The following is a 27,646-nucleotide window of genomic DNA, read 5'->3' on the forward strand; positions in this document are numbered from 1 at the left end:
TACTCCAACTAAATGTATTGCCATTAAAGTTGTTTTTACTTTGAAATTAGCGCCTTGAGATGTCACTTAAATTCCGATAACACGATGAAAAATATTGCTCATTAAAGACCTGCAAGTGAAGTGCCCTGCGTGGATGTAAAATGGCGACGGAAACCCTCCACTAGGCACAGCTGTCTCCTTATTATGTCTGTCCCTTTTATACGGCAGCTGGTAGCTGGTCTGTAGTGCTCATTCGTTTATTCGTTTATTTGTTTATTTACTTATTTTTCTTTCCCATATCTGTCTGAGATTTCACTTGAGCGCTCCGAGCACAGACTAAATATTTGCTGAAATATTAAATGTGCTCGAAAGTTGCAAACAAGTTGTCATAAATTCATAAATTTACAGGTGCACACAGCTAAAAATCACATGCACGAAAATTAGATAAACTAGTATAGATTATATTAAGAAAATTACCAGTATTTTCATGTAAAAAATAACGCATGAATAATAGTATATTATAGCATCATGGTATAAAATATGTTAAACAAAATATTAAAAAAGCGATTATACCACTACAATGAAATATTGAATGAATTCAACTCGTTTACTTCAATCGCGATCAGAGAAATGCCGAATCGCAGTCGGTTAATGACAAACTCTGTCAAATATAATATATGTGTAATGCATAGAATCTTCCCATTTATATACCTGTAAGATGTGTTTAAGTGAAATATTTCATAAATTTCCATAAAAATCTGCTCAAGCTCTCCTTAGCAATAGCTTTCAATTGCATAAGCAATGAACTCAAATATTATCTAATTAAATGAACATGTTTATATTGTCACCCATTTATAAAAAAAATCGCTTTATTTGCAGGTCAGCACATGGAAGTTAAAATGATTATATCGAAATTATTGCAATACAGTGTTGACCGCTCAAATTGCATTAATTCTGAATCAACTAACATCTTCTAAATAAAACAATATCAAACAGTTTTTCTTAAATCTTTTATTAAATAAATAAAATTTTCACAGCCCTGATTCATTCGGCTTTTGTACAAAATAAACACTCGCGTCGTCGAAACGACGAGGCATGACTTTCCAGGGTTAATACTTTAGTGTAGTTTAACCAAATTGTATTACTTACTAGGGCAAACGTTGCAGTTCGTGAAAAGAGCAATTAACTTTTCATCAAATGATATGAAACCAAAGAGTATGGTTACAGTTAAAAAGTTAATAGTTTTGATAGTAATGCTTAGTAATTTTCATTTTACTCCGCCGATGTTAACTCCAAAAATATTCTATATCCACAAGTACATATAGAGAAAATTAATATTCCAAGGACTTCCACTATTGACTCTATTCCAAAGATCTTTTAAAATGGAAAATGCGCAAACTTCAAAAATGGTAAATGGTAAATAAGTAAATTAAGTAACTCGTATTTGTACCAGGTTGTATATTTTCAACAAGGTATGAATAATTATTTGTGTGTCCTGATTGGCAATTCCGCACAGACATTTAGTGATTGAAATTAAGTGAAGGTCCGCTTCTCCGCTGTCTGCTTTTCGTCTAAACCAATATGCTCGGTTTGCAGAGCTTCAAATGCAGCAACAACAGTGAAAATGTGACATGCCAGTTGTACTCGAAAATATTTATTATTTGATGTATAAATTTACTTTCAAATAAACTCTATTGTATAGATAGAGATATACCGCTTGATCATAAGAATGAAGTAGTTGGAAAACCACCCACATAAAACAATTATGAAAAATTTCGGGATAGACGTTTCAATGAAAAATAGGAATTAGAAAAAAGAGTTCTTTTTGTTTCAAGTCTCAATAGATTATTGATGAGTTTTTATAAGCAAAATTAAATTGTATTTTATAATATACTTTTTTCCACTGCCATAAGCTTTTAAAAGACACGTTTCGAGACAATTATTATTTCTTTATGGATCAACGATTTCACCGCTGGGATGGTTCAAATCCACATTCAAATCCACAATGTACATATCTACAATGAAATATACATAAACATATGTGCAATTATTTGCATGAACATAAATATTATTTTAGTATTCAAGACTAGTCTATACAGTTCAAGTGCTGTAATTTTAGAAATATACAGTTAACGCCAAACGCTTGTGCTGGTAGCGGTGGCTTGTAGCATGGGTGCGGCGACTAACGGACAGCAACGGTTATGCTGTCATTTTCCATATTTTATTTTTTCATAGTTTCTGTGCCCTGGTACTTTTGCGCTGTCATGCATGTTATGTAAATTTCTATGCAAATGTGTGTTTGTACGTTTGTATAGTAGTAAATATATTTATATATGTATGAGTAAATGAATGGCTACTGCTTGTCATCGAGTTAGTATCCTTGTACCACCAGTCGAATAACTATATTCAACAACTAAACACTATATCACAAAACATTCAAAGTGGAAGGATTTCAAGCATACACACTCACTTACATATCTACTTACCTAACTGTGTATATTTATGCGTCGAATAAGGCACATTGGCTACCAGACAAAGCGTACAGCAGCACACCGCCGTTGGAAAACAAGTTTGGTATTTCACTCGACATGACGGCGAAAGGACATTGCTTTATAGTTGACAAATAGCACCATTGCGACAATGCGGAGAGATTGGCTGAAACTGTTTTCACACATATATACATCCTTACAACAACATTCACACGTGCGCACAGTTTATTTCAATACTTATGCCCGCGCAACATGTTGCACGGAGTATACTAGTTTTGTTCAAATAAAGTATGTTTGTGAAACCTAAAACAAACGAAAATAGATATGGAGTAATATGATATATATCAGAATGATCAAGATCACGACATAATTTTAATTCTGATTCTTCACCTTATCGTAGCTACTCCCTCTAAAAGGTTTAGTCTGCATATTCCGAAAATATCCACCATTGTGTGATAATAAATAAAATCAGATAATAATCACGCCCATCTTTAACATAACGGATATAATTCAAATCGAAAAACGATGAAAGTTTAATTTAACTCCAAAAAGGTTTTCATATTTACCATGTCTAAAAATTGGACATTGGGTGTGACACTACTCAATCTGGATAAAATTGTCCATTTCACAAACTTCCTGATCTTATTGAATCTTATCGTATGGTGTTAAAAGTGGATTAAATCGGAATATAACCACAACACTCACTTTATAATTTCTTTCTAAAGGTCATTAGCTTAATTGTCCTACAATACACAGCTTAGACACTTAGCTATTATTACAGATATTAAGAAATATTGGTCTATAACTACCACTGCCCCCTCTTATTGAATATAATGATCTCAGCTTTTACGGTTTACTATGTACAGTAAACAAGTATATGATGACGTTCTATGTTATTACCGATCAATATGTATGGTATTTCACGTATACTTTGTGACTAAATATCGGTTCTTTGCTTTGACCGAACTTAGCATTTCCTTACTTCTTTTATTTTATATCTGTCACTAACAGCATTTGTATTTGCTTTGTGCATGTACTTCCTGTGTGTGCTGCATATGCGTTTTATTACCAATTGAGTAAAAAGATAGTAAAATGGTAGAATGTCCTCACGATTTATGAAGCATCACCAATTTGAAATCATTATAGCGTTAGAACTAGAAAAGGGATAACAAACAGACATACTTATGAGCATAGAAAAACTTTCACTGTGTACACATCATATACGTTCTACCTTATGTGGCTACTCGCCTAAGACATTGCCATTTATTTTTTATACGCATCAGACATTTTTCTTATTCTTATAAGGGATAAATGTGTAACATAAGAATCACCAAACATAGTTTTTAAATTAATATAATTGATTAATAGCGCTGTGGTTAGCAACTGACTACTGAGCCCTTTACGAAAACCTTTTTGACCTTTATTACGAAAAATGGCGATCGTCATCTATTATAATTAAATATGATTTTACTATGACTTTGTTGAGTATATTTTCCACACATTGCTGTGTTTTTTTGCAAAAACCTTAAATGAAATATGTGCTCCACTACGTATACGCAATACTTTTCACATGTTGTTTCATACTTACAGACTCAAGTGCATAGAAGCAGTGATACTTCAACAGCAACTATAACACTAGCAAATAGAAATACTAACGCTCGGAAAGTGGTATTTAACGCGACTTTATAGCGCATAAAATTTGACAATTGCTCTGTACCTCTCATAAGCTGCCTCATGCAACGAACACATTCCCTGCTAGAAAATTTACAGTGTTAACATGAAATGATATGAGTTCATTTTTTTACTAGCATTACTTGACATTTTAAAGGGTGTTTTGTTCAGGATTTTTAAGGTTTATAAAAGAACTATTTTATTTTTTAATAATCTATAAGGTAGTTAAAGTAATCACTGTATTGTAGTGCAAAACTAGAAGATTTGATTGTCCTACAGGATATTGAAATATAAATCGTCAGTCAAAGAATCAAAGACAATGAATAAGTTTAAAGAACACAATTTATATATTTTGATTATAATAACTCAACGTTATTTAGGTGAGGACTTAATACAATTTTTTAATATCTCAGCCATTGCACCAAGTTTAATACTGGTATACTTAGCACTCATCGATTCATATCCTTACTCAACTGGTAGATATTGTAAGATTCATGATTGAGCTGAGTTATAAAGAAAAGGAAGAGGCATATAATGGAATGGAAAAGACCAATTTAAAACCAGCATGCACATATCCCAATACGATTGATCGTAAATTATTTGTTATGTTCTGTATTCTTTATTTAAATGTTTCATTTATTTATTCTATTGAAATATATATAATTCCTCATTGGAGGGCTTATTCCTTTTGTTCTAATCCCATATTTTGTTTAATTGCAAATGCTTGAAGAACGTACGAAAAACTGTTTGTTAACGAAATAATATTATATTATTGATACTAAAAATAATATTAATTTTTCTTTTATTGAAATTAGTTCAACAGTTCAAAGTGGATTAACCCTAACTGACTCCTTATATGAGAACAAAGATATAATATGTAATTTTCTAAATGTTTTCAGTTAGTCAAGCACTTACACCCACTTTCCTAACAGAGCAATGACTTTGTCCAATGTGTCTGTCAGACGCAATTTCACACATGAGTACATTTAAATACCGCATTCGATTAAGTAAATTCTACAAGTATGCTTATTTATTAGTCAACAAAAATAAATTGTGAGCATAGAGGACTTTAATCCAAAATGTCCATTAATTCAGGAGAATCGCAAAACAGATGTGCTATAATTTTAAAAACGTACATACAAACATATGTATATATGAGTGCATAAATGTAAGGATATTCCTATGTACATATGAAATATGTGAGTGTACTTTTTATTTACTTTCATCAAAATCAACAAAATACACTTTGTAGTGTGCGTGAAGCTTTTCTAGACCATACCCGAATCAAATCTAAAATCCAGCTGCTGCAATTTGGATGCAACTTGAAAGCGCCTTTCTCTTTCATTAAAAACACAGAACCGTAGCCGTTTGCAAGCCTACCAATGCTACGCTCTTAAACACTTCCACGACTACATAAATACTATACTAATATATTTGCAATATTTGAATATTCGTCCCACATAGGTACTCAAACAAACCCAACATATGTGTTTTGTATGCGGGTAACTAGAAAAGGCCATCGTTATGCTCAAAGCCGCCAAAGTGATTCTCTAAAATAATTTTAGGTCGCTGAAGAAATAATGTGCGTGTGCTGCGATAATCACATGTCTAAACAAAGCTTAACTCTGTTAACTTGCGACACTGGGAGTTTTCGAGAGGAAAATTTTTGAAAATTCCGCGGATAAAAAGACTGCGGCTACGCTGGCTAAGAAGTCTAAATGATTTTTAATAACTAAAATAATTTATTCTGTCGAAGCGTTAAATAATATTTGCTCACATCGCATAAAACTCACCGGTCCTAAATGAGGTAAAAATATATAATAATTTATCCACCATTATATTTAGTGGCGTATAGGATTGTAATTGAATATTACCCTTGCATTTTAATGGACGTTAACTTGCGCTGCTTAATTGAGTGGACAACTTGTTGAGCGGTCATGAGTGAGAAATTATGAATCTATCGCCATGGTCACATACAACTCTATCCTACGCACTGACCTTAACTTAGACATAAAATATTGCATACCCTAAGGCGTACACGCTTGCACTTGTTAACTAAGTGCATTGTACGTAAACACGCGGGTTAATCTGCATTACTCCATATGTATATTGGCGACGGAGGAGGAATAACAGCGAAGAGTAGAAATAAACACATACGACATAAGTATTCTTTTGTCCCTCGCATACTAAGTGTTTCTAGTAAATTGCCAGATCACCTTAGAGATCTTAGTTTTTGAAGAATTCTTTAATAGGGGATCCTACTAGTTTTGAATAGTCTCCTGTGATTAGAAGTGATTGTCTTTAGTCTCTACATTATAATTAATAGGGTCGTCATAAATGTGAAATTCCGGACAAAGAATCCTTCCGACTTGGAGATCATTTTTCTGTAAAACCCCAGAATTATTCCGATGCGAATATTAGATTGCCTTCGAAGAGATAGATCGCAACAAGTTAGTGAAACAGTAAAACCGTCCATGTAATCAATCTAGTGATGAACTAAATATTGTCCCACTACTGTCACGATTCTCTGCATGGCATATATGACCCCACCCACCCGCATATGCCTCTGTAATCATCATCTCCTTCACTATTAATAGCACAAGCATCGTTTTTCACATACCAGCGACGATTTTATTGAACTTATTTTACTGATAACATATCAATTTCAACCACAAGCACATATACATCTACATACTTACATACATACACATGAGTTTTGAGTGTGAGCATGCGGCGGTCCTTAAAACTTATCAACCCTTCGCTAACTAACGTCTAGGAATAATATATTAATAACGTTATACTGTCATCATAATAAATACAATGTAACTATCGATGAGCGTCCGCTTTTGTCACTTGGTGTTGTAATAAGTAACTTTATTTGTTCAACTATTCGCTCATTGCTTTCACATTTAGAACCTACACCTAGAAATACTCAAATGCTCTTAACGACAGGCAAATACGTATGTTTGTAAGTAAATAATGCAGTCGACATTGGTGTGTCACATTGCTGGTGCGAGTCGTCCACTTTCAGCTCGATACTCTCTCCATTACCCCAATACATGTGTGTGCGTGTGTAGTGACTCCATGCGGTTGTAATAAAAACACAGTAGTTGCAAATTGCTACACTGTGCGAAATAAAGTGAACGAAAAGCGTTCATTCCTTGTTAGAACCCCAGCTGAAATTGATTAAGCTTCATCTAGCCCTAAAAAAAACATTTATACGACAGTTAAAGAATGAAAGCGCTGAATAGAACACATAAAAATGCGAAATTTAAACTGGAGAGGTCTACGAAATAACCTTTCAAAACAGATAATGATCGACTTTCGTTAGGATATGAAGCAGCTAGAAGTTTATCTAAAAATTTAATAGATATCAAGGCTAGATAATAAATAATATACATATAGTTTTATTGGATTACCGATTATTGATGGTTTAGAAAGGAAGGACTTGTAGCTGACTTTTAAAAGTTATTAATTTGTAAAACTTGACTCTGAGTATCACCATTACCGTCTTCAGATACTGGAGAGTACTCTCATAACCTATACGGACTTTCAAACGAACTTGTGTGCTACATATAATGGAATACATTGAGACTAGAATAGTTTATTAAGGCTCTTGCATGTAAATTAGCTTCACAAAGGAAACTGAGAATCAAAATTTAGGAAAAACCGTTTTTTTTTAATAAATACTCATAGGTAATTAAGAAAGGCACTGAGAATTGTATGAAAACAGAAAGCGGTTGATTCTGGAGATTAGCGCGCATTATTCTTCAATATCTGACTTGACAACAATCTGATTCCGATTTCCGAAAATCTAAACACTGAACAATTTACAATCCACAAAAAAGTTACCCCTATCAGCTAATCAGCAAAACATTTAACGCGAATTCGATGTGAAACGATTACAACTTCTAAATCACACAGCACTAATTGCTTCCAGCTCGTGCTTTTCTCAAAGTGTACGCTTACTCCACACTGTCATAGTTGCTAATCAGACGCAAACATCGAAGGCATGTACGCGACGTCGAGGAAGTGTGGAACATTCACGCGAACGACACACCAACGCCACGGCGACAGAGAGTTATTGCCCGCGTTACGGGCGTTCGAGTGTGCGGGCATACACACTGCTATTTAGTAGCCACGTATTAGCGGATTCAATTGGGCACTCAGTTATAATTGGTGTGTTAAAGACGCTGGACGAAAAACTTAGCAAAAACGCTTGAAATGTGAAATATAGTATCATACAGTGCGCATATGGAACTATAGTGATATATAGTGGTGAAAAATAGAGAAATAAGTAAACAGCAAAAATCAGATAAAGAATTTAATGATCAGTAAGTGAGGGTTACAGCATTATTGCTAAAAAATATATTAATTATGAATCAAGCGAGGTGCTAGATCTAACAGCTGTGTTTCAAAAAATAACGTTTATGCTTGAAATTGCCCGCTGAGTAGATGAAAATATGAAGAATAATTATGTGAAGCTATTGAGTGAAGGCGCTAATGTGAAAAGCAACAGTTTGTTGCCAGACAACTCAACAGTTGGTTGTTTTCCCTCACTAGTACTGGTCTGCTTGTGTTTGTGCTTGTGGTTTAGCAGCAGCTAAGCGCTTTCTTAAACTCCAAATCGTGTTGCTAAAAGTAAACTTCTTCAAAAAATATTAAAAAAACAACAAAAATATTTGTAGAATTATGCAAATTTCTTCACTAAAAATATATCAATGAAGAAAAAGTTGTATGATAATTTGAAAGTGCTCGCTTTTTCACTCTTTGCTTGGCATTTCTATTTTCGCATGACTCAGTGACAAAATGCCAAATCGCTAAATGGAAAAGTGTGGAAATTCTGTGAGAGAGCAAAATGTGTTTGAAAATGGTCGATAGTCAATGAGCCATCATATCATTATTGTGCAGTATATACGCCGCGCGCTTAGTAAACACATTCGCGCACACTTACACACACATGAATATGTGTAAAAGAGCTTAGTAAAAATATCGATTGATTTTTTGAAGATACGCGGAGCACTCATACGCCCTGTATGCCAGTTTGTGTGTGTGCTCCTGGTGTATGCTGTAGAGTGCTTTTTGGTGTGTTTAATTTATTTTTTTTCGCTGTTTTGATTATTTTCACTTAACACCGCAATCATTAAAGTGATAATTACATTAAATAAGTACTGAGGGGTTGGAGCTAGCGCTGAAATGGTGCATTTCGGTGTTTTGACGCCTCGTAACGTGCGTTAAAATGGCAACGAGTGACTAACAAATTCAAAAGACTCTTTGTGGAAATTGCCTTATTGGCGCTATTGGGTTCCGCAGATTTGCTTAAGCACTTAGTGAGCGCACCGTTGTTGCGCCGTTATTTACAATTGTCATTTGAGCTGCGAGAACAGGTGAAAAAATAAAAAAAGAGATAGTGACACATGAATATAAGTTAGCGGTAAATTGTGAGTGCTATATTGTGTGATTTAAAAAAAAAATTGTAAAATTAATATAATTTATATATAGATATATTTTTATACAATTTGTATATTTGTGTTAAATATACAACAACAAATGAAACATTTTAGTGCGCTTAGAAATTTTTCGTGTGCTAAAAAACATTCAATATGTTTCGGAATTATTGCAATAACTATGACTAAACATAAAACACTTCGTGGTCGCATAAACGTTATTTAACCACCGTTGGAAGCTAACATATGTAAGCGTGTTAAAATTGTATATTTAACGTCTTAATATCCTTGGGGATGTTGCACGCCGCAATATTTGCAAATCAACTTAACAGTTAGAGCTTAATACAAGCGCTTAAGTGTTGCCAAGTGTTAGCTATATAAAACCAAATTTCATGAATATTTATATATACAGTAGTGGTCAAAAAATGTGTAAATCAGAACAGATGGAAAAAGACACGTTTTGTATATTTGAAAAATTTTATTTTTTTGTGCCTCAGAAATACTTCTGGAATCAAATAATTATATTAGAAAATTAATCCTAATATTCTTACATTTTTTCATAAATGTTGAGCAATATTGTATTTGGTACTTAAGTACTAATTCGTTAACATTTTATTCAGATCGGAAGTGTTTGACATGAGGAATCTAATCTAATTACACATTCACATTATCCCCATATTCCATTTTCTGAAAACAAAACAAAAATGTTTGAAATGTAAAACCTTAGATTTGCTGTATAAAAATTAAGGAAAGTAACTAAAAATGTAACTTACTGTCTTGGTCAAAGAGTAGAACCGCCAGAATATTAATAAGAAAAAACCATTCAATGGAAGGTGTAAGATGATGGTCTAACATTTTCGACAATTTCTGTGCATACTGCTCCACAAATTTTGACAGATCACCAATACCATAATACGAAAGCCATCACCAGAACATTCGGGATCCTCCTTGCCCAATAGTCCGTTTTAAGTACGCCTTTATTGTGATTTAATTTTTATTTATCAGTTAATTTTTAAGATTCGTGTATATTAATTCATTGAGCTTTTTAAAAATCAAATATTTGTTTGCTGGCCGCCGGTAGGAATTTTTTGTCTGCTACTGTACCGCGTCAAAAGCCGAATATTGTCACATTTACTCCGACGCAAAGTCATTTTTATAAGCCTCTTGGAACATCGACTTCCATTTGAAAAAAGAACCTTGCATGAGCTCAGCGGCTCAATCGGATTACTTAGATATTAAATTTTGCCATTGAGGAGTTAAACTTATAAAGTTGTTAAAATTTTGAAGGTGGTTCAAATGCACGTGTCTTCATGATAGCTTTAAAAAAATTTGCTGATGTTTAGTGCATTTAACAGTTGGCTTATAACCTAACTTAATTTTTTTTCTTCTTTTGATAGAGTCCACCCTGGTGCACCTGTTGTTCTTTCAATAGTAGTCACGAATTCAAGTCATTAAATTATTTTTTATTCGTTTTCTATTTCAAAAGCTGCAAAAATCCAAATCACCAAACCTATACATGTGGAATAACCCGGTCAGCTATCTTAACCATCCTTTTTTAAAGCTTTCCATAGTATGTTGTTAAAAAATATGAGATGTTCACAAATTATTCGATAAAATGTTCAATTTTTTAACTTTATTAATTTCATTCATCTAGGGAGTGGGCTTCAACACAAACTATTGTTGTGAAAGTAGTTTCAAGTTTGATTAATTATTCATCCAAGATAATTTGCTTTCGAGGAAGCTACAATTTGATTGTTTATTAGAAGATGTAAGGATAAATTCGGAAACATCAAAACAAGTCTGTTTAGATTAACTCTAACAATGTTGTAAAAAAATAAATTTTCCGACGAAATAAATAAATGTAACACATCCTACATTAATAAATATCACAAATTCATACTTAATGGTTAATACCCACTTCGGATGCATATGTAAGTACTTGTATTTACATATATATTTCTTAGCACTTATATAAGCATATTCCTCGATATAAAATTACAAATTGGCCACTTGATCAATAAATTTTACTACACCAAATTGTGATTTTAGCAGTAATGTGTTATTTTTAGCAATGGCTCGTGCTATTTTCGTATCATCCCTTCCACATATTTATACATATCTCCGTATTCGGTCGTTACTTACTTGAAACAGAACACCTACGTATTGGTTGAGCACTGATAGCGCTATTATTTTATTAGCTCACCTTATGATATGAGTGAACAGTGAATGTTGTCAATGAAAGTTTGGGTAAAATGCAAAGTTGGCGTCCCCATATTTTTCTGTGTTAGATAAACAGAGCCCAAACTAAGTTGTTTATGTGTATATAATATAGGCGAAATTAATAAGGGTCAGTTCAGTTGATAAGGGCCATAAGCACAGCTTGAATTATATACAATACAGTTAAAACGGAAGATGATAAACATGAAAACAAAGGAGAATAAGGAGATATATTGGCAAATTTGTTATTTCATTTGTAGATAACTAATACCGTTATATTTTAACTAATACCAATAATATTTATGACCGAGTATAGGAAACTGAAAGAGAACTAATAACGATGTCTTGATGTCTTCAAATGTACAAGTTCACTAAGAGATTCTCCCTAGAAATAAGTCTGAGTGCAAGACTACTGTTAAATAATTAATTTTACAGCGGGTAGAGTTCCAATATGATCTTACTTTATTTGACGGTTTGACCGTATAGCTTGACATCCGAAAAGAGAAGGACTAGTGCATGTATGTCCTGCACTATTTATAGTAGTTTGTAGGAATTTAAAATACCGTAACATTGCATTCGCGTAAACAAATAGCATAGCAAACAGAAGTGGATGGTAAAAGAAAGAAAACAAAGTAAGCAAAGATAAGGCATTGCCAGATAGGAATTATAACAATTAGGAATAAACTTAAATATTAGGAATAAAATTAAAAGTATTAATCTTAAACATTCTGCCCGGTCGAGTCTACCGACTCGAAATCCTCGTTCTCTAGCAAGAGACACAATTTCTGGACAGCTCGGTTCATGTATCCTTTAGAGGTTCTCAACGTGACATTGCGGACAGCTCCATCAGCTCCAGGATGTACTGATATGACTCGACCAAGACACCAATGCGAAGGAGGCATGTTCTCTTGTTTAACTAGAACGATATCCTTCACCCTTATGTTCGGTGTGCGTCGCTGCCACTTGTTCCGTCTCTGCAAGATGGTGAGATACTCCTCACTCCACCTATCCCAAAATCTTTGATGAAGTTGACTTATCCATTGCCACTGTTTCAATCGGTTGGAAGGAACTTGTTGAATATCTGGTTCAGGGACCGCCAGGAGCGGCGACCCAATCAGGAAATCGCCTGGCGTTAAGGCAAGTTTGTCCTCAGGATCGTCGTACAGTGGTGTAATCGGACGAGAATTGAGACAAGCTTCGATTCTAACGGCCAATGTTTGCAGTTGACTATACCACATGACTTGTGTACCCACGCAGCGTATCAAGTGATGCTTAGCGGACTTCACCGCAGCCTCCCAGATACCTCCTTGATGTGGAGCACTGGGGGTGATGAAATGCCAATGTGTGCCTGTGTCAGCTAAGAACCGCTGATTATTCTCACTCTGCCATGCTGCAAGATCTTCCTTCAAGAGTCGGTTAGCTCCAACAAAGGCTGTCCCGTTGTCACTATATAAATCACGACAAGGACCGCGTCGGCTGATGAAACGAGTGAATGCGTCTAGGAATGCCTGTGCCGACAGGTCATCTACAACTTCAATGTGTACAGCTTTGGTGACCATACATACGAATATGGCGAGGTATGTCTTGATGAGCGTTCGCGAACGTTTCGTTCCTACACGTAGTGTGAAAGGTCCACAATAATCCACACCAGATGAAATGAACGGCCGTGCTGCTCTGACCCTCTGCCCGGGTAAGGAAGCCATTTGTTGCGTTAGCACTTCCCCTCTGTGACGCCGGCAGATCACGCAGTTATGATGAGCGTTCGCGAACGTTTCGTTCCTACACGTAGTGTGAAAGGTCCACAATAATCCACACCAGATGAAATGAACGGCCGTGCTGCTCTGACCCTCTGCCCGGGTAAGGAAGCCATTTGTTGCGTTAGCACTTCCCCTCTGTGACGCCGGCAGATCACGCAGTTATGGATGAAACTCTTGACCGCCTGTCTGGCACTGAGGATCCAAAATCGTCGACGAAGAGTATGCAGCATGAGTTGTGTTCCTCCATGTAGCGTGACTTCATGAGCTTGTTGTAATAAGAGCTTCACCAAAGGCGTTGCCTTTGGCAAGATAATCGGGAATCGTGAATCATGTGCTAATTCGGCTTTATGAATTCGTCCTCCGACTCGTAGGATCTGGTTCTCGTCAAGAAATGGATTTAGAGGAAATATTCGAGAGGAGGATACCAAACCTGAACGAGACTTCAAATGTCGGATTTCATCTGCAAAATGTTCCTCTTGCTCTAAACGGATTATGGTGTATAGTGCGTCATCTAGTTCCTGCGCAACGATGACCGGTTGACGAAGATGTCGTCGGCGCTGTAACCAACGAAGAATAATGGCAATTGTGCCCAAGAGGCGGGTAATTGTACTGAAACGTTCAGTTAACAAAATAGCCTGTCCGTTTGGACGATGTGTATACAATGGATGTGAAACGAGTACAATCATCTTATTAGTGTTACGAGTTTCAGCGACTATAACTTCAGACTCGTCCTTGCTGAGCAAAGTATCATTGTTAGTAGAATAGATCATGTGTGTCTCGTCCGGGCCATGCCACCAAAGTGGGTGTACTAATAGCTCTTCAGGTGTGATGCCTCTGCTGGCACAATCAGCTGGGTTTTGAGCGGAACGGATGTGATGCCAGCGGGCGGGGGATGTCAGCTCCTGTATTCGACGAACTCGATTGCATATGAAAGGTTTCAGTGTTGTTGGATTCTTCTTTAACCAACACAATACAATCGCAGAATCTGACCACAGATAGTAGGGAACATCAGCCAAACACATTGCATCTCGCACGTTTTGAAGTGTCTCAGCTAATAGTAGTGCTGCCGAAAGTTCCAGGCGTGGTATGGTAGCGGCCTTGAGTGGTGCCACCTTGGTGCGTGCCGTCAGAAGTGTGAAACGTATCGAATCGTTGGAGCAAGACGTCCTTGTGTAGATCACAGCTGCGTATGCGTGTACGCTAGCATCGCAAAAGCCATGAAGCGATGTTGGAACATGTGGAGTCATACCTATCCACCGACCGATGCGAACTTGATTGAGTTCTGGAAGCAGCGATCTATACTTCAGCCACTCGCGACAAAGATCATCAGGTAATGGTGTGTCCCAAGAAAGGCCCGCAGACCACAGCCGCTGAATAAATATTTTCCCAGTTACAACCACAGGCGCCAACAATCCAGTAGGATCAAAGAGCCGCGCTACTTCGCTGAGTACTCGACGCTTCATAGGTATCTCTCCTGTCTGACTGAGATCGACACGAAAGAACAACTGATCCGTCAATGCGTCCCATCGTAGGCCCAAAACGGAAGCCGTACCCGAATGGAAGATGTAACTAGAAAGAGATGATTCATTAGCTAAGCACTTCATCACCTGACTATCGTTCGAATTCCATTTTCTTAAGGTGAACTGCCCTGCAGAGAGAATGGCATCCACGTTCGTTGCTAGCTCTATTGCATCTCTAGCGCTTTCACAACTTGTTAGAAAGTCATCAACATAAAACGAGGTTAGTATCGCCGTTCGAGCAAGTGCAGCTTGCTGTGTATTTGGTACCACAGTTGAATTGTCACGAGCACATTGTTGCAGTGTACGAACTGCATTGTAAGGACTGCATGCCATCCCATATGTGATAGTCTTCAAGCGGTACACTTGGATGTCGTCATCCGGAGACTCTCGCCAGATGATTCGTTGATAATCGCGATGCTCAGGTGCAACCAACACTTGCCGGAACATTTTCTCGATGTCCGCTGTAATCGCCACTCGATAGCGTCGAAAACGTAAAAGTATACTACTAAGAGAATCCTGAAGCGTTGGACCAACCAGTTGAATGTCGTTAAGTGAGACTCCAGTGCTGGTAGGTGCCGAAGCGTTGAACACCACGCGGAATTTCGTTGTGACCGCATGATGTGGAATATAGTAGCAGTTAGTGTGATCGTAGGGAGATTGTACCAATTCCATATGCCCAAGTGCGGCGTACTCTTTCATGAATGTAATGTAGTTTTCTCTAAGAACTGGATCTGCAAACATGCGACGCTCCAATCTATGAAACTGCCGTACTGCAAGTGTGTACGAGTCACCAAGTTCCGTTGCATTTCGTTGAAGGGGTAACCGTACAATATAACGGCCATTTGAGGTACGGCTATGTGTGGTTTCGAAGATCTGCTCGCATTCGATCTCTTGCGAATCGCCAGCAACCGTTATGTCTTCCATTTGCCAAAACTTACTCACCAGTTCTTCTAAATGGTGATCCTCTCTCTCTACTAACGTGGTGAGTGTGAGCAATGATTCCTTCGAAGTATGAGACACTGCTGCTGGGCCAAACACCACCCATCCAAGGCGGGTACGCTGGGCAAAAGGTTCGTCTGGTCCTCCACCGATGACCTCCCCTTGTATGAGTCGACCCCACACGTCCGCGCCGATAAGAATGTCGATTGTTCCAGGCGTACCAAACTGGTCGTCCGCCAAAGCTAAGCCTTTCAAGTATGGCCATTGGTTCATGTCAATCTTCACTGCTGGAGTCGGAGAAGTAATGGACGATAAAACCAAGGCATCAATTCGCATCTCAAAATTAGTTGTTGTTGATCTCAGAGTGAAGGTCACACTGCCGTTCACTTGAGTACTAATGGCAGAACCTACTCCTTCTACCATTACGTTACATTTTCGTCGATATAGTTGCAAACAGTTAGCTAGTCTGTCCGTTACGAAGCTAACCTGGGATCCAGGGTCACATAATACCCGGGCCACTCGTTGCACCGATGCGTCTCCAATGGCATATACACGCGCTGTTGCTAAAAGAGTGATCGGCTTTGGGTTGACAACGAGGGACCTGGCGGGTGCTGCTAGTCATGCTGTTGAGGTTGTCTGCACCTCAGCAGGCACGTTATTAGATACTGGTGAAGTAATTGAAGATCCAAGCGTTGACGCATTATTGACCTTAGCTCGGCATAAGATTGTGTTGTGCTTGCGACCACAATTTCGGCAATTACCTGAGGAACACTGCCTTAGCGAATGTCCAGCACGTAGGCAGTTGTAACACAATTGCAATCTCCTAATCGCCTCAAATCGTTGCTCTAGATTGAGAGCCAACACTGTAGGACACTTAGCGATTCGATGTGGTAAGCTGCAATGAGCACACAACGCTGCATCTGTAGTCGCGACATGCGCCCTCACTGGCCGTTGTTGCCGACACACCATTAACGCAGTCGATGGTTCCGAAGACAGGCTATGAGCACGTTTTTCGAGAAACTTCAACAGATCTTCTAACTGTGGTATGTCGGTAGGAGAGCACGTCATACACCAATCCCTTTTGGTTACAGCTGGAAGCTTAGTCACCACGATTGGTACAGCTATTGCATCCCAGTGATGTATAGGAATATCCATCACCCGCAGAGCACGCAGTGACTCATGAACCGTGTCCACAATTGACAGCAACGATTGTGATGACTCCAGGGTAGCTGCCTTAAGGTTAAGAAAACGGGATACGTGTAGTTCCGCTAGCTGCTTTTTGTTGTCGTAACGTTCCTTCAGAGCATTCCACACCTCTTGATAGCCACCCGAGTAGATTCCTCCAATTAAGGGAACAGAGGCTACATTGACTGCCTGACGAAGTTTGCCCAACTTAAATGCTTCCGGGTATGCCGAGTGATGAACCAGTGTTTCAAACGCATCTTTGAACGCTAACCACTTGCACATGTCTCCATCGAATGACGGAATAGCTAACGGATCTAACTTAAGATCAACCAAGTGGCCATCCAGCGATGATATGGGGCAATCGCGCGCTCCATCGGTGACATTGGATTCGACCTTTGACGATGAGATTAACCGATTAAGTTTACTGCGTACTTCCTTGTAAAGCTCCTCTACTGGTTCCCCAAGCGCATCGTGTGAACCCATCTCGGTGGGCGTAGCTCCTCCAACCAGATGATTGTGATTCTTCACGAATCGCTCGAAGTGTGTTTCAACTGATCTGAGTTCTTGTTGAAGATGAAAAACATCCAGATCGTCCATGACGCCGTCAGACACACGTGCGTGTATGCGCTTTATAGAATTCACCGCAGATGTACGCCAGGTTAATTCCGCCATGAAAATCACTCAATTAACACAAACAAAATTTAAATATTTGTCCTCACAGGAGGCACCAAAAAATGTTAAATAATTAATTTTACAGCGGGTAGAGTTCCAATATGATCTTACTTTATTTGACGGTTTGACCGTATAGCTTGACATCCGAAAAGAGAAGGACTAGTGCATGTATGTCCTGCACTATTTATAGTAGTTTGTAGGAATTTAAAATACCGTAACATTGCATTCGCGTAAACAAATAGCATAGCAAACAGAAGTGGATGGTAAAAGAAAGAAAACAAAGTAAGCAAAGATAAGGCATTGTCAGATAGGAATTATAACAATTAGGAATAAACTTAAATATTAGGAATAAAATTAAAAGTATTAATCTTAAACAACTACCATATTTTGGAAATTTTAAATTGGGGGTCCTCGAGTGCAACGAATTTTTTCGATTATAATTATATCAATTATCTATCCATAATCATTTTTACTACCTATTATTCACTTGAAAGTTAAAAGAACACACGAGCTATCTCATAAATGCCTGTTTAATCTAATAATCAACTAGTCGACGATGTCTCAACGCAGGAACAGAATTCATAATTCTCTTGCCACTCTCTATTTCTTTGTCATTCATAAACCGAGCATGCCAATATAATTTGCCTATAAATAGGCGCTCTCCCCATATTAGACGCCTGCTGAGTTGAAGCCAGCTAAACAATTTATCGTCTGCGGCATAGAACACAGACATAAGCATACATACATGGACATTTTTTTGCTTCTTTCTAGCCTCAAGTATGAAATATATCGCTTGAAAACTTTACACGTGCAGAAGCTACTACGAACGTTCGGCAATAAACTTTGAACGTGTATACCAAGTAATATACGAGTCTATTGGCATTCGGTTTGTTATTGTTTGTTGGTAGAGTCGTATCTAATTCGGTAGCTTCGTCATCACCATCATTGACTTGTTGATTTAGCAGACACTCATACCCATATAGACATTTTCATTAGAATTGTTGGAGACAAATTACACACTCTCGAATTTAATGTATTGAAGTATAATACATAAACATTTTTGTAATGGGAAGGTTGATGTTGAAGAAGAAAGTGACTATTACGTTTTCTTTTCTCAACATCTTTTCAGATTCGTTTGTTCTTTTCTCAAATGTTGCATTCTAAGTAGAAACAAGAAAGGCAGGGCTAAGTTCAATTTGCAAATCTCAAATGTGTGAGCACATAGTGACACTTTATTGTATTTAGTAGGGCAACTAGACCAAGCTTTAGATCGAGTTTATCACCATAGCTTGAGCAACTTGTTTCCACGAAATTTAATTAAGATATATAGATATGCATATATCCGGCTATAAAGTCCACTAGAATAAGGAATATGATTATACTGAACATGTGAAGCTAAGACAATTCCAAACATATTTCACCCATTTTCACCACCAAGCGGCAATACATTCTAGATTATACGTTCACTTAATTTTTCTAAGATATCTCTTATATTAACTGATATATACGGTATAAAGTATTGACCTGATTTTGCCTATTTTTGGCACAGAGGACCACTATTATAAGGAATACATCTTCTTTGAGTTAATTTTAAATATCTGAGAGAATTACTGATAATTTCGGTAAAAATTAGCCACAAAGGTTCTTATCCAAATTCAAACAAACGAAATTCTCTTTGGAAAGCCCAAAAGTCAATATCCAAAAATGCTAATTGAGTTACCAAATATTGCTTTAACAGTGCTCTCCTTGCTCTTTAACGCTATTCTCAGTTTCGGGTACTATCCAATTTCATGGAAAAAGTCGCAGATCATCATGATAGACAAACCAGGTAAAGACTTGACACAGCCGTGTTCATCCAGACCAAGCAGTCTTCTACCCTGTCTTTCTAAAATATTTGAAAAAGTGTTACAATCAAAGATGGCTCCTTTCCTCCATGAAAATAATGTAATACCAACGCACCAATTCGGTTTTCGTGCAAAACATGGCACTGTAGAACAAGAATATAGAATTACTAACGAAATCAGAAGGGCGTTCGAGTATAGAGAGTACTATTCTGCTATATCTCTAGATGTGGCTCAGGCGTTCGATAAAATGTGGCATAACGGGCTTTTATATAAGATTAAAAAAAGCTTACCACTTGAGATGCATAAAACTTTGGAGGGTTATTTAAAAAATAGAAAGTTTACTGTCAAAGTAGGAGACTTCATATCTGAAGAACGGCCAATAAGAGCTGGTGTACCGCAGGGCAGAGTTTTAGGGCCAACTCTATACATAATATATAAAGCAGACCTTCCAACAGCTAGTAATATTTTGACATCAACTTTTGCGGATGACACAGCTTTAGTGAGCCGAAATAAATGCCCAATTAAAGCATCAAGAGTATTAGAAGATCATTTGATTTTTGTCGAAAAATGGCTAGCCAACTGGCGTATAAATGTAAACGAACAAAAGTGCAAGCATGTTACATATTCCCAAAGACCAAAAACGTGTCCGGCAGTTAAAATGAACAATATTTTAGTACCCCAAGCGACTGAAGTAACATATCTTGGTATTCACTTGGATAGAAGGCTCACGTGGAGAAAACACATATCGAGCAAAATAACCTGCATGAAGATAAGAGCTGCAAATTTAAATTGGCTTCTAAACAAAAATTCAAAACTTAGACTAGACAACAAATTTCGGTACGACCTGTGCTACCAATATCGATATAATTCAGAGATTTCAATCAAAAATGCTTAGAACAATCACGAGCTCACCATGGTACATGCGTAATGCAAGTATCCAGAAAGATCTTGGTATTCTCATGGTAAAGAGAGAAGTAGAGAACAGCAGACACAAATATTTATCCAAACTCCGAGATCATCCAAACCCATTGGCTAATGCTTTAGTACATTCTTGTAATCAATCACGTCTAAAAAGAAGAGATATGCCAGCACAGTGAAGAACAATGTCTCACTAAAACAACTCAATCAATTGGTTGAGCTTGTCTAGTTTTAATTAGAATTAAGATTTTATAACTTATTGTTACGCTTCAAAGGGTAGATTCAATAAATAAACAAATATAAAATATTAATAAAACATTATTAAATACTTACGAGATATACAAAATTTCACTAAATGTAAATATTTTCCTATTTTTTTTAAATGTGCAGTCCTTCCTTAATGAAATTATTTATTTATGAAAAAAAGTGACTATTTGTTATTATTTTATCAGTTTTCCTACAATTGAAAGAAAACAAGTAAGGAAGGGCTAAGTTCGGGTGTAACCGAACTTTTTATACTCTCGCAATTTATTTATTTAACTTTATTTATATTATATAATACACAATTTGACCCATATGTTCGTCATATATGTATATTGTATAAAGTCCATTGAATGTTGGAAACCATAATATTAAGTTAGAAGCACCGAGGTCCTCATGTTCGATATTTGGGGCCTTAAAAACCTATGGTCCGATTTGGGCGATTTTTAGAATGGGGCTGCCACACTATAAACATAGCATTTGTGCAAAGTTCTGCACCGATATCTTCACTAGTGCTTACTTTATATATTGTAAAGTAAACGATTCGGATCGTCTTCAAAGTTCTGGTATATAGGAAGTAGGTCTGGTTGTGAAGCGATTTGGTCTATTTTCACAACATATCATCATGCCCATTTTCCATTTTGTAAAAAAATCTGAGTGCAGCTTCCATCTGCCATTTCTTATGTGAAATTTAGTGTTTCTGACGATTTTCGTTAGTGAGTTAACCCACTTTTAGTAATTTTCAACCTAACTTTTGTATATGAGGTGGGCGTGGTTATGATCCGATTTCTTTAATTTTTGGACTATATTAGGAAGTGGCGAAAAAAAACGACTGCAGAAAGTTTGGATTATATAGCTCTATTGGTTTGCGAGATATGTACAAAAAACTTAGTAGGGGCGTGGCCACCCCCACTTCCCAAAAAATTACATCCAAATATGCCCCTACATAGTGCGATCCTTCATTCCTAATTTTATTTCCATAGCTTTATTTATGGCTTAGTTATGGCACTTTATGTGTTTTCGGTGGGCGTGGCAGTGGCCGATTTTGCTCATTTTCGAAAGCAACCTCCCTATGGTGCCAAGAAATAAGTGTGGCAAGTTTCATCAAGATATCTTAATTTTTACTCAAGTTACAGCTTGCACAGACGGACGGACGGACGGACGGACGGACGGACGGACGGACGGACAGACAGACATTAGGATTTGAACTCCACTCTTCACCCTGATCACTTTGGTATATATAACCCTATACCTAACTCGTTTAGTTTTGGGTGTTACAAACAACCGTTATGTGAACAAAACTATAATACTCTCTTTAGCAACATTTGTTGCGAGAGTATAAAAATGTAATATTATCAACATTATATGAAGTATTTACCAAATACATTCTAGTTAGGTGCTTTTAAGCAGGGGGATAGGATAATATTTAGAAGTTCACGCAAGTGAGGAATGTTTCTGATTGCTATTCAACTTGGGAGTGGCCAGGAACGATTATTGTGCATATGACTCAAGCAGGTCACGAGTTCCGATTTTAGACCAAGTATCCTCTGGGTAGCCAACAGACATCCGTTTGAAGGCGAGCTAAAGTGAGAAGACGAGGCCCGCTTCTGCGGTTGTCGGTAGGGTTTGGGATCCATCACTTAAAAAAACCTCCCCAATGAAATACAGAACAGAGTCTCGGATGAGAAACCCCACTTTTGATGACGACCGCAGCAAACCTTAAGCTCTTATGTAAGCAGTAAAATAAAAAATTAATAAACTTTGCACCTATACGAAAATAATAAAATACCAAATTAAGTGAATAAATTTAACTTCATAAACTCAAAGTACATCGTAAAACACTTCAAAAACTCTAAATGTTCATAAGCCGCTTAAATAGTTCTCCCTGCATGGTTCCCCACAGATCGGTTGTTGCCTATTAGAGGTCGTAATTCTTAATAAGACTCGTTAAATTGCTGCCATCACCTAGCGTTTGAAGTAAAATGCAAATAACTTTATTTATATGGAGCAAATACACTTATGGGAGGGCCACTTAATTTCCATTATATTATGTACACGAGTATATTACATATTTAAATATACATGTAGTTATTTTGTGTGTGTTTTTCCTATTGGTATACTCGTAGAGGAGGGAATGTTAATTGGCATATAATTTATTATAAGCCTTACATCATTTATTTAGTTACAAGCAGCATACTCCGAGCAATGAAAGCGTTTTGCAGAAATGTGTACTTGTGGCCTTTTGTGTTTGAGTGTGTTGTGAATCATTGAATACTTTGTTGCCATTTTATTAGTTTATTTGAGAAGAAAAGTTATTGAGTACTACACTCCTAATTGTTTTTCAGTGTGTATGCCTAATTATGTTAAATACTACCTAATTAGCATCTCACTACTCCGAAGCACATATACACAATTATTACATATTAGTTATGTGGCCTTTTCACAAACTATGGGACCCCAAATGCTTGAAACGGTGCCTTGCCAATACAGAACACGAGCAGAAGAGATATTCAATTTTATTTAGTCTTCTTGATCTGTCAGTTCCATTATTCAAGCGTGCGCCACCACCAGACCAGTACGCCAACCAATTTCATGTCCTTCGTAAATCCTTCGAACGCCCTTTGATCTTTCTTGCCACAATCCTGTTCAGATCACCGTCCACTCCCCGACATTCTTGTAAATTAGACCTGTCGAGGCAAAGCTTTTAGATGATAGCTTCCTGAGTCCCTCCATCTCATTGTTATTTTCAAACTACTTGAAAACCTTTTCGAGGACTGACGTTTGGGTCTGCCCACCAACTTTGTGAGTAACATTAGAAGATCCTTATACTCGTTCCAACAGTCGCTAGTTTAGACCTGCTGACAATTTACTGCATCCTGCGTCTACAAGATCCGAGCTCCTTGTTCGACCCATGGTCTTCGAATTGTGCTTTAGTCACAGCGAAGGACAGACGGACAGACAATCTTTATTAAGAGTTTTCATGGATAAATTCAAACTCCTTCGAATAGTATTTTCTTTTCTCGATGAAAATGATAATAAGTATCAACAAAATTACAAAGAGGGATTCTCATCAGGAACAACAGTTTTGCTTCAAGCAATGCTTCGAAGACAGTATCTTGATTTTATAGACTGCATTCTACTGCAGTGGAATGACATCTACATGTTTTAAATCTACTCTAATGAATGCTAATATCTATGTAGATCTTTTGGACGGTGATTTAATAAAATGTGCTGGCAATAACTGGACATATCAGCAAGATAACGTTTCAATCCATACGTTGAACTTCTTTATCGACCGCAAATTTACCGTATTACAATGGCCAGCATTGAGTTCGAGTCAAAACCCGATTGAGGATCTTTGAGCAATCCTCTCTGCTCCTGTTTTCTAAAACGGAGCGCAGTTTGAGAGAGTAAGTCATCTTATATTAGCCCTAGAGTAAGGATGGGCCAATATTGGCATAGCTATTATACAGTCATTAGTTAATTCTATGCCTAAGCGGCTTAATTTAGTTTTAAAATATAAGGACAATACTATTGACTATTAAAATAAAGATGTCTTTCAGTTGAACTCAAATGAATACGGATAAAAATAGAAAAATTCACATATAAACATTTACTATATGCATAAGCGTCCTATTGAAAAACCCTTTATATCAAAATGTCCGTTGGAGCAAGCTGTAGCTTTCAATCGAGCAAACTGTACCATGTTCTTTGGCACCATAAGGTTGCTTTCATAGATGGTGTATATCTCGTCAACTACTAAAGCTATACCAAATAATCTCTCTAGGGTTATTACCTTATACGAGGGCTGCTATATATATTTCTGGCCTAATAATGAAAATAGGAATATTTATCAACGAAAATGGTTTTATTGTTTTATTGAGCGATTGTCAAATTGCGCGGGATCCAACGAGAACAAACCTTTTTTTACGGCCAGGTGTTCATGCAATATCGAATGTATGCTGGTGGGAGAAATGCATAGGCATGCCTCTATCTGAAGGTATGTTACATGACGGTCTTGCATTATCAGTTCACGTACGGCATCGATGTTTTCTGGCACAACGGCTGTTTTTGGACGACCTTCACGGAATTCGTCTTTGAGCGAGCGTCGGCCACGATTGAATTCGTTGTACCAGTTTTTCACAGTGCTATAGGATGGTGCTTCATAGCCATACAAAGATTTTAGTTCATCGATTCACTCTTGTCGCGATAATCCACATCGAAAGTTGTGAAAAATGATCGCACGAAAATGTTCACGAGTTAATTCCATTTTTTGGCCGAGATGATTTTTTTAATTCTCTGTAAATAAAACAATTCACGATTAAATGACAAAACGTTCTGAGTGAAGTTATGCTAAAAAATGTCAAACTTTCCAATGGAAATTTGAGACTTAGTGTTGCCTAGGCAAGGAATATATATAGCAGCCCTCGTACAATCTGAAAATGGGGGAAATCGGATTTTAACCACGCCTACCTCCCATAAAAAGGTTATGTTGACAACTACTAAAAGTGCTTTAATTCAGTAAAGAAAAACAGAAGCGTTACACTCAAATTTCTATATAAAACTTTAAATGGGCATGACTCCGCCCACTTATGTGTTAAAAACCATTACTTAGAAACTACTACACCAATTGCAACAAAATTCGTTTCGAACCATTTCCATCCAAATGCTATAGTATGAAAATGATCGAAATCGGTTCCCAATCACGCCTACTTCCCATACACCACAATTTTGAAATCCACCTAATTCGTTCACTTTACAATATACATATGTACATATATGTTAAGCACAAGTGAAGATATCATATAAAAGTAACCGAAACATAATGTAACTTGGTAGCTCAACCCTCGAGGACTATAAGCCGCATTAAATAAATTGTGAGAGTATAAAACTGGTTTATGACAATGCAAGAATTGAAGAACAATATATTATAACCGCACTGGTAGTGGCATGGCAAGTGTAACAGCCACTCAACGGATTTGCTGAATCTTAATTAAAGCGCATTGAAAACTTTCTGAGGGTTCTTTATGAATTCTGTTTTGTTGATATCATTTGTGGTATCACTTGTCATCTTAACAAAAATCATTAAAGCAATACGAAGTGCCCTTCAAAGCGTACGAACACAAAGTTTATGTTCCATGGAGAGATGCTTCAAAGTTCTTCATTAAATATACCTTATTTTAACATTAATTATATATATTTTCATATGTATGTATGTACATGCAAGCTACTGCTATGAAGAGGCATATTGAGTAGTTCAGCAAATCAATAATCTACAGATGGAATCTCAAAAGTAAACAAATACGACTATTCGCACAAGACGGTTCATCAGACATGTGTTTCTGTATGTATTTATACATTTATCTATACAAATATATATGTAGTCGAGCTACTCACATAAATTCAATTAAATTTAAGGTTAAGCTTTAGTTGCGGCGCATCCCATTAGAAGTCTGTAAATAAAATCTATACATTCATTCGATTACTGTTCTCAATATTAAATTACCATGGCGGAAGCGATTTCCTTCCGGTTTTTTTTACTTTATTCAATATTTAATGAACTAACACATTTTTCACGCTATAAGAGAGGAGCGTTCATGCATGTGTGTATGCTTAGGCGCTTTCGCGAGTAACAGGGACATAATTATGCTGGTTTATGCGAAGCATAGTAATTCGATTGTACAGAAATCATCACAGTAATCAGACTCCAAGAACCAATTCTGAGTCTAAAATTTATTTTAAATGTTTATTTAAAATTTCATATAGCATATATAAAGTTTATTTGTTGAAAGGAAATATTTTGTCTCCATTTCATAATATGGATGATAGCAAGTAGTATTAGCAATATTTTATGATTTTACCAAAGAAAGTTAGTATTTCCATCTTCAGGAGTTTAAGCCAGATATTTTTTGTTTTAAAACTAAAATTTTTTTTTTAAGTAATATCAGATCACTGAACCACTGTGCTGACGAATGAGATACATGTATTTGTATTTGAGAATTCTTGTGAGTGCTTGCCAGTGTCAACACGCTTGCATATCGAGACAATACGAGTGTCATCTGTTTTTGTTTGTCCGATGTCACAAACAGTGGCAGCTAATTTAAATAATGGTACTACAAATCTGATACATTCCACTCAGACAATGGTAATGTGTACTAATGTTGAGTAAAATATGTTTGTCCCTGAAGTTTGAGTGGTTGTAGTTGAAAGTGAGGCACACATTTCACATGATAATCTCTGAAGTAATTCACTCATACAAAGGAATTGCTATACAACTTGGAATATAAAAAAAATGTATATTTAGAAAGTATGCGTCTTTAGTATAATACGTGGTATGTTCAAAAAATAAAGGGATTTAAAAAAAAAACAAATATCAGTCAACATTATTGTTGTCGCCTTTAAAATAGTCTCCATTATCAACTTACATATACCAGCGCTTTTTCAGATCGACGAAACACTTCTCAAACGTTTCGATTTTTGGGATAGCTCTTTCAGCGATTTCTCTTCCTCTTTATTTTTGGAAATAGAAAAAAGTCAGAGGGAATATGTCTGGCGAAGATGGAGGCTAGGGAATCGTTACAGTATTATTTGGAATTCACGAAAAAGGAACGAATTTTGAGCTTTTAATATAATAAATTCACCAAGCTCATAAAAACACACCTCCCCTTTGCGGCTTTAGTAGAATGTATATCAACATAATAAAAACTACTAAATCTAAAACTTACCGATAAACAGGGTTAGATCGTC

At 36.7% G+C, this 27,646-nt stretch overlaps 2 protein-coding genes across 2 annotated transcripts in view; one reads left to right on the plus strand and one right to left on the minus strand.

Moving 5' to 3' along the window:
- Adcy8_1 (adenylyl cyclase 78C) overlaps positions 1-27,646 on the plus strand; it is a 219,527-nt gene that overhangs the window by 29,715 nt on the left and 162,166 nt on the right. The gene's annotated exons all lie outside the window — the stretch shown is intronic.
- On the minus strand, positions 16,638-17,801 carry LOC128921653 (uncharacterized). Its single transcript, XM_054229805.1, has one exon. The coding sequence runs from the start codon at positions 17,799-17,801 to the stop codon at positions 16,638-16,640; it is 1,164 nt and encodes a 387-aa protein (XP_054085780.1).

The sequence above is a fragment of the Zeugodacus cucurbitae genome, chromosome 4, assembly GCF_028554725.1.
Source record: "Zeugodacus cucurbitae isolate PBARC_wt_2022May chromosome 4, idZeuCucr1.2, whole genome shotgun sequence".
Lineage (NCBI taxonomy): Eukaryota > Metazoa > Arthropoda > Insecta > Diptera > Tephritidae > Zeugodacus > Zeugodacus cucurbitae.

Bases quoted from the DNA above. Each gene is read 5' to 3' on its own strand.
- LOC128921653 (XM_054229805.1), bottom strand. From the start codon at position 17,801: ATGGACGATCTGGATGTTTTTCATCTTCAACAAGAACTCAGATCAGTT.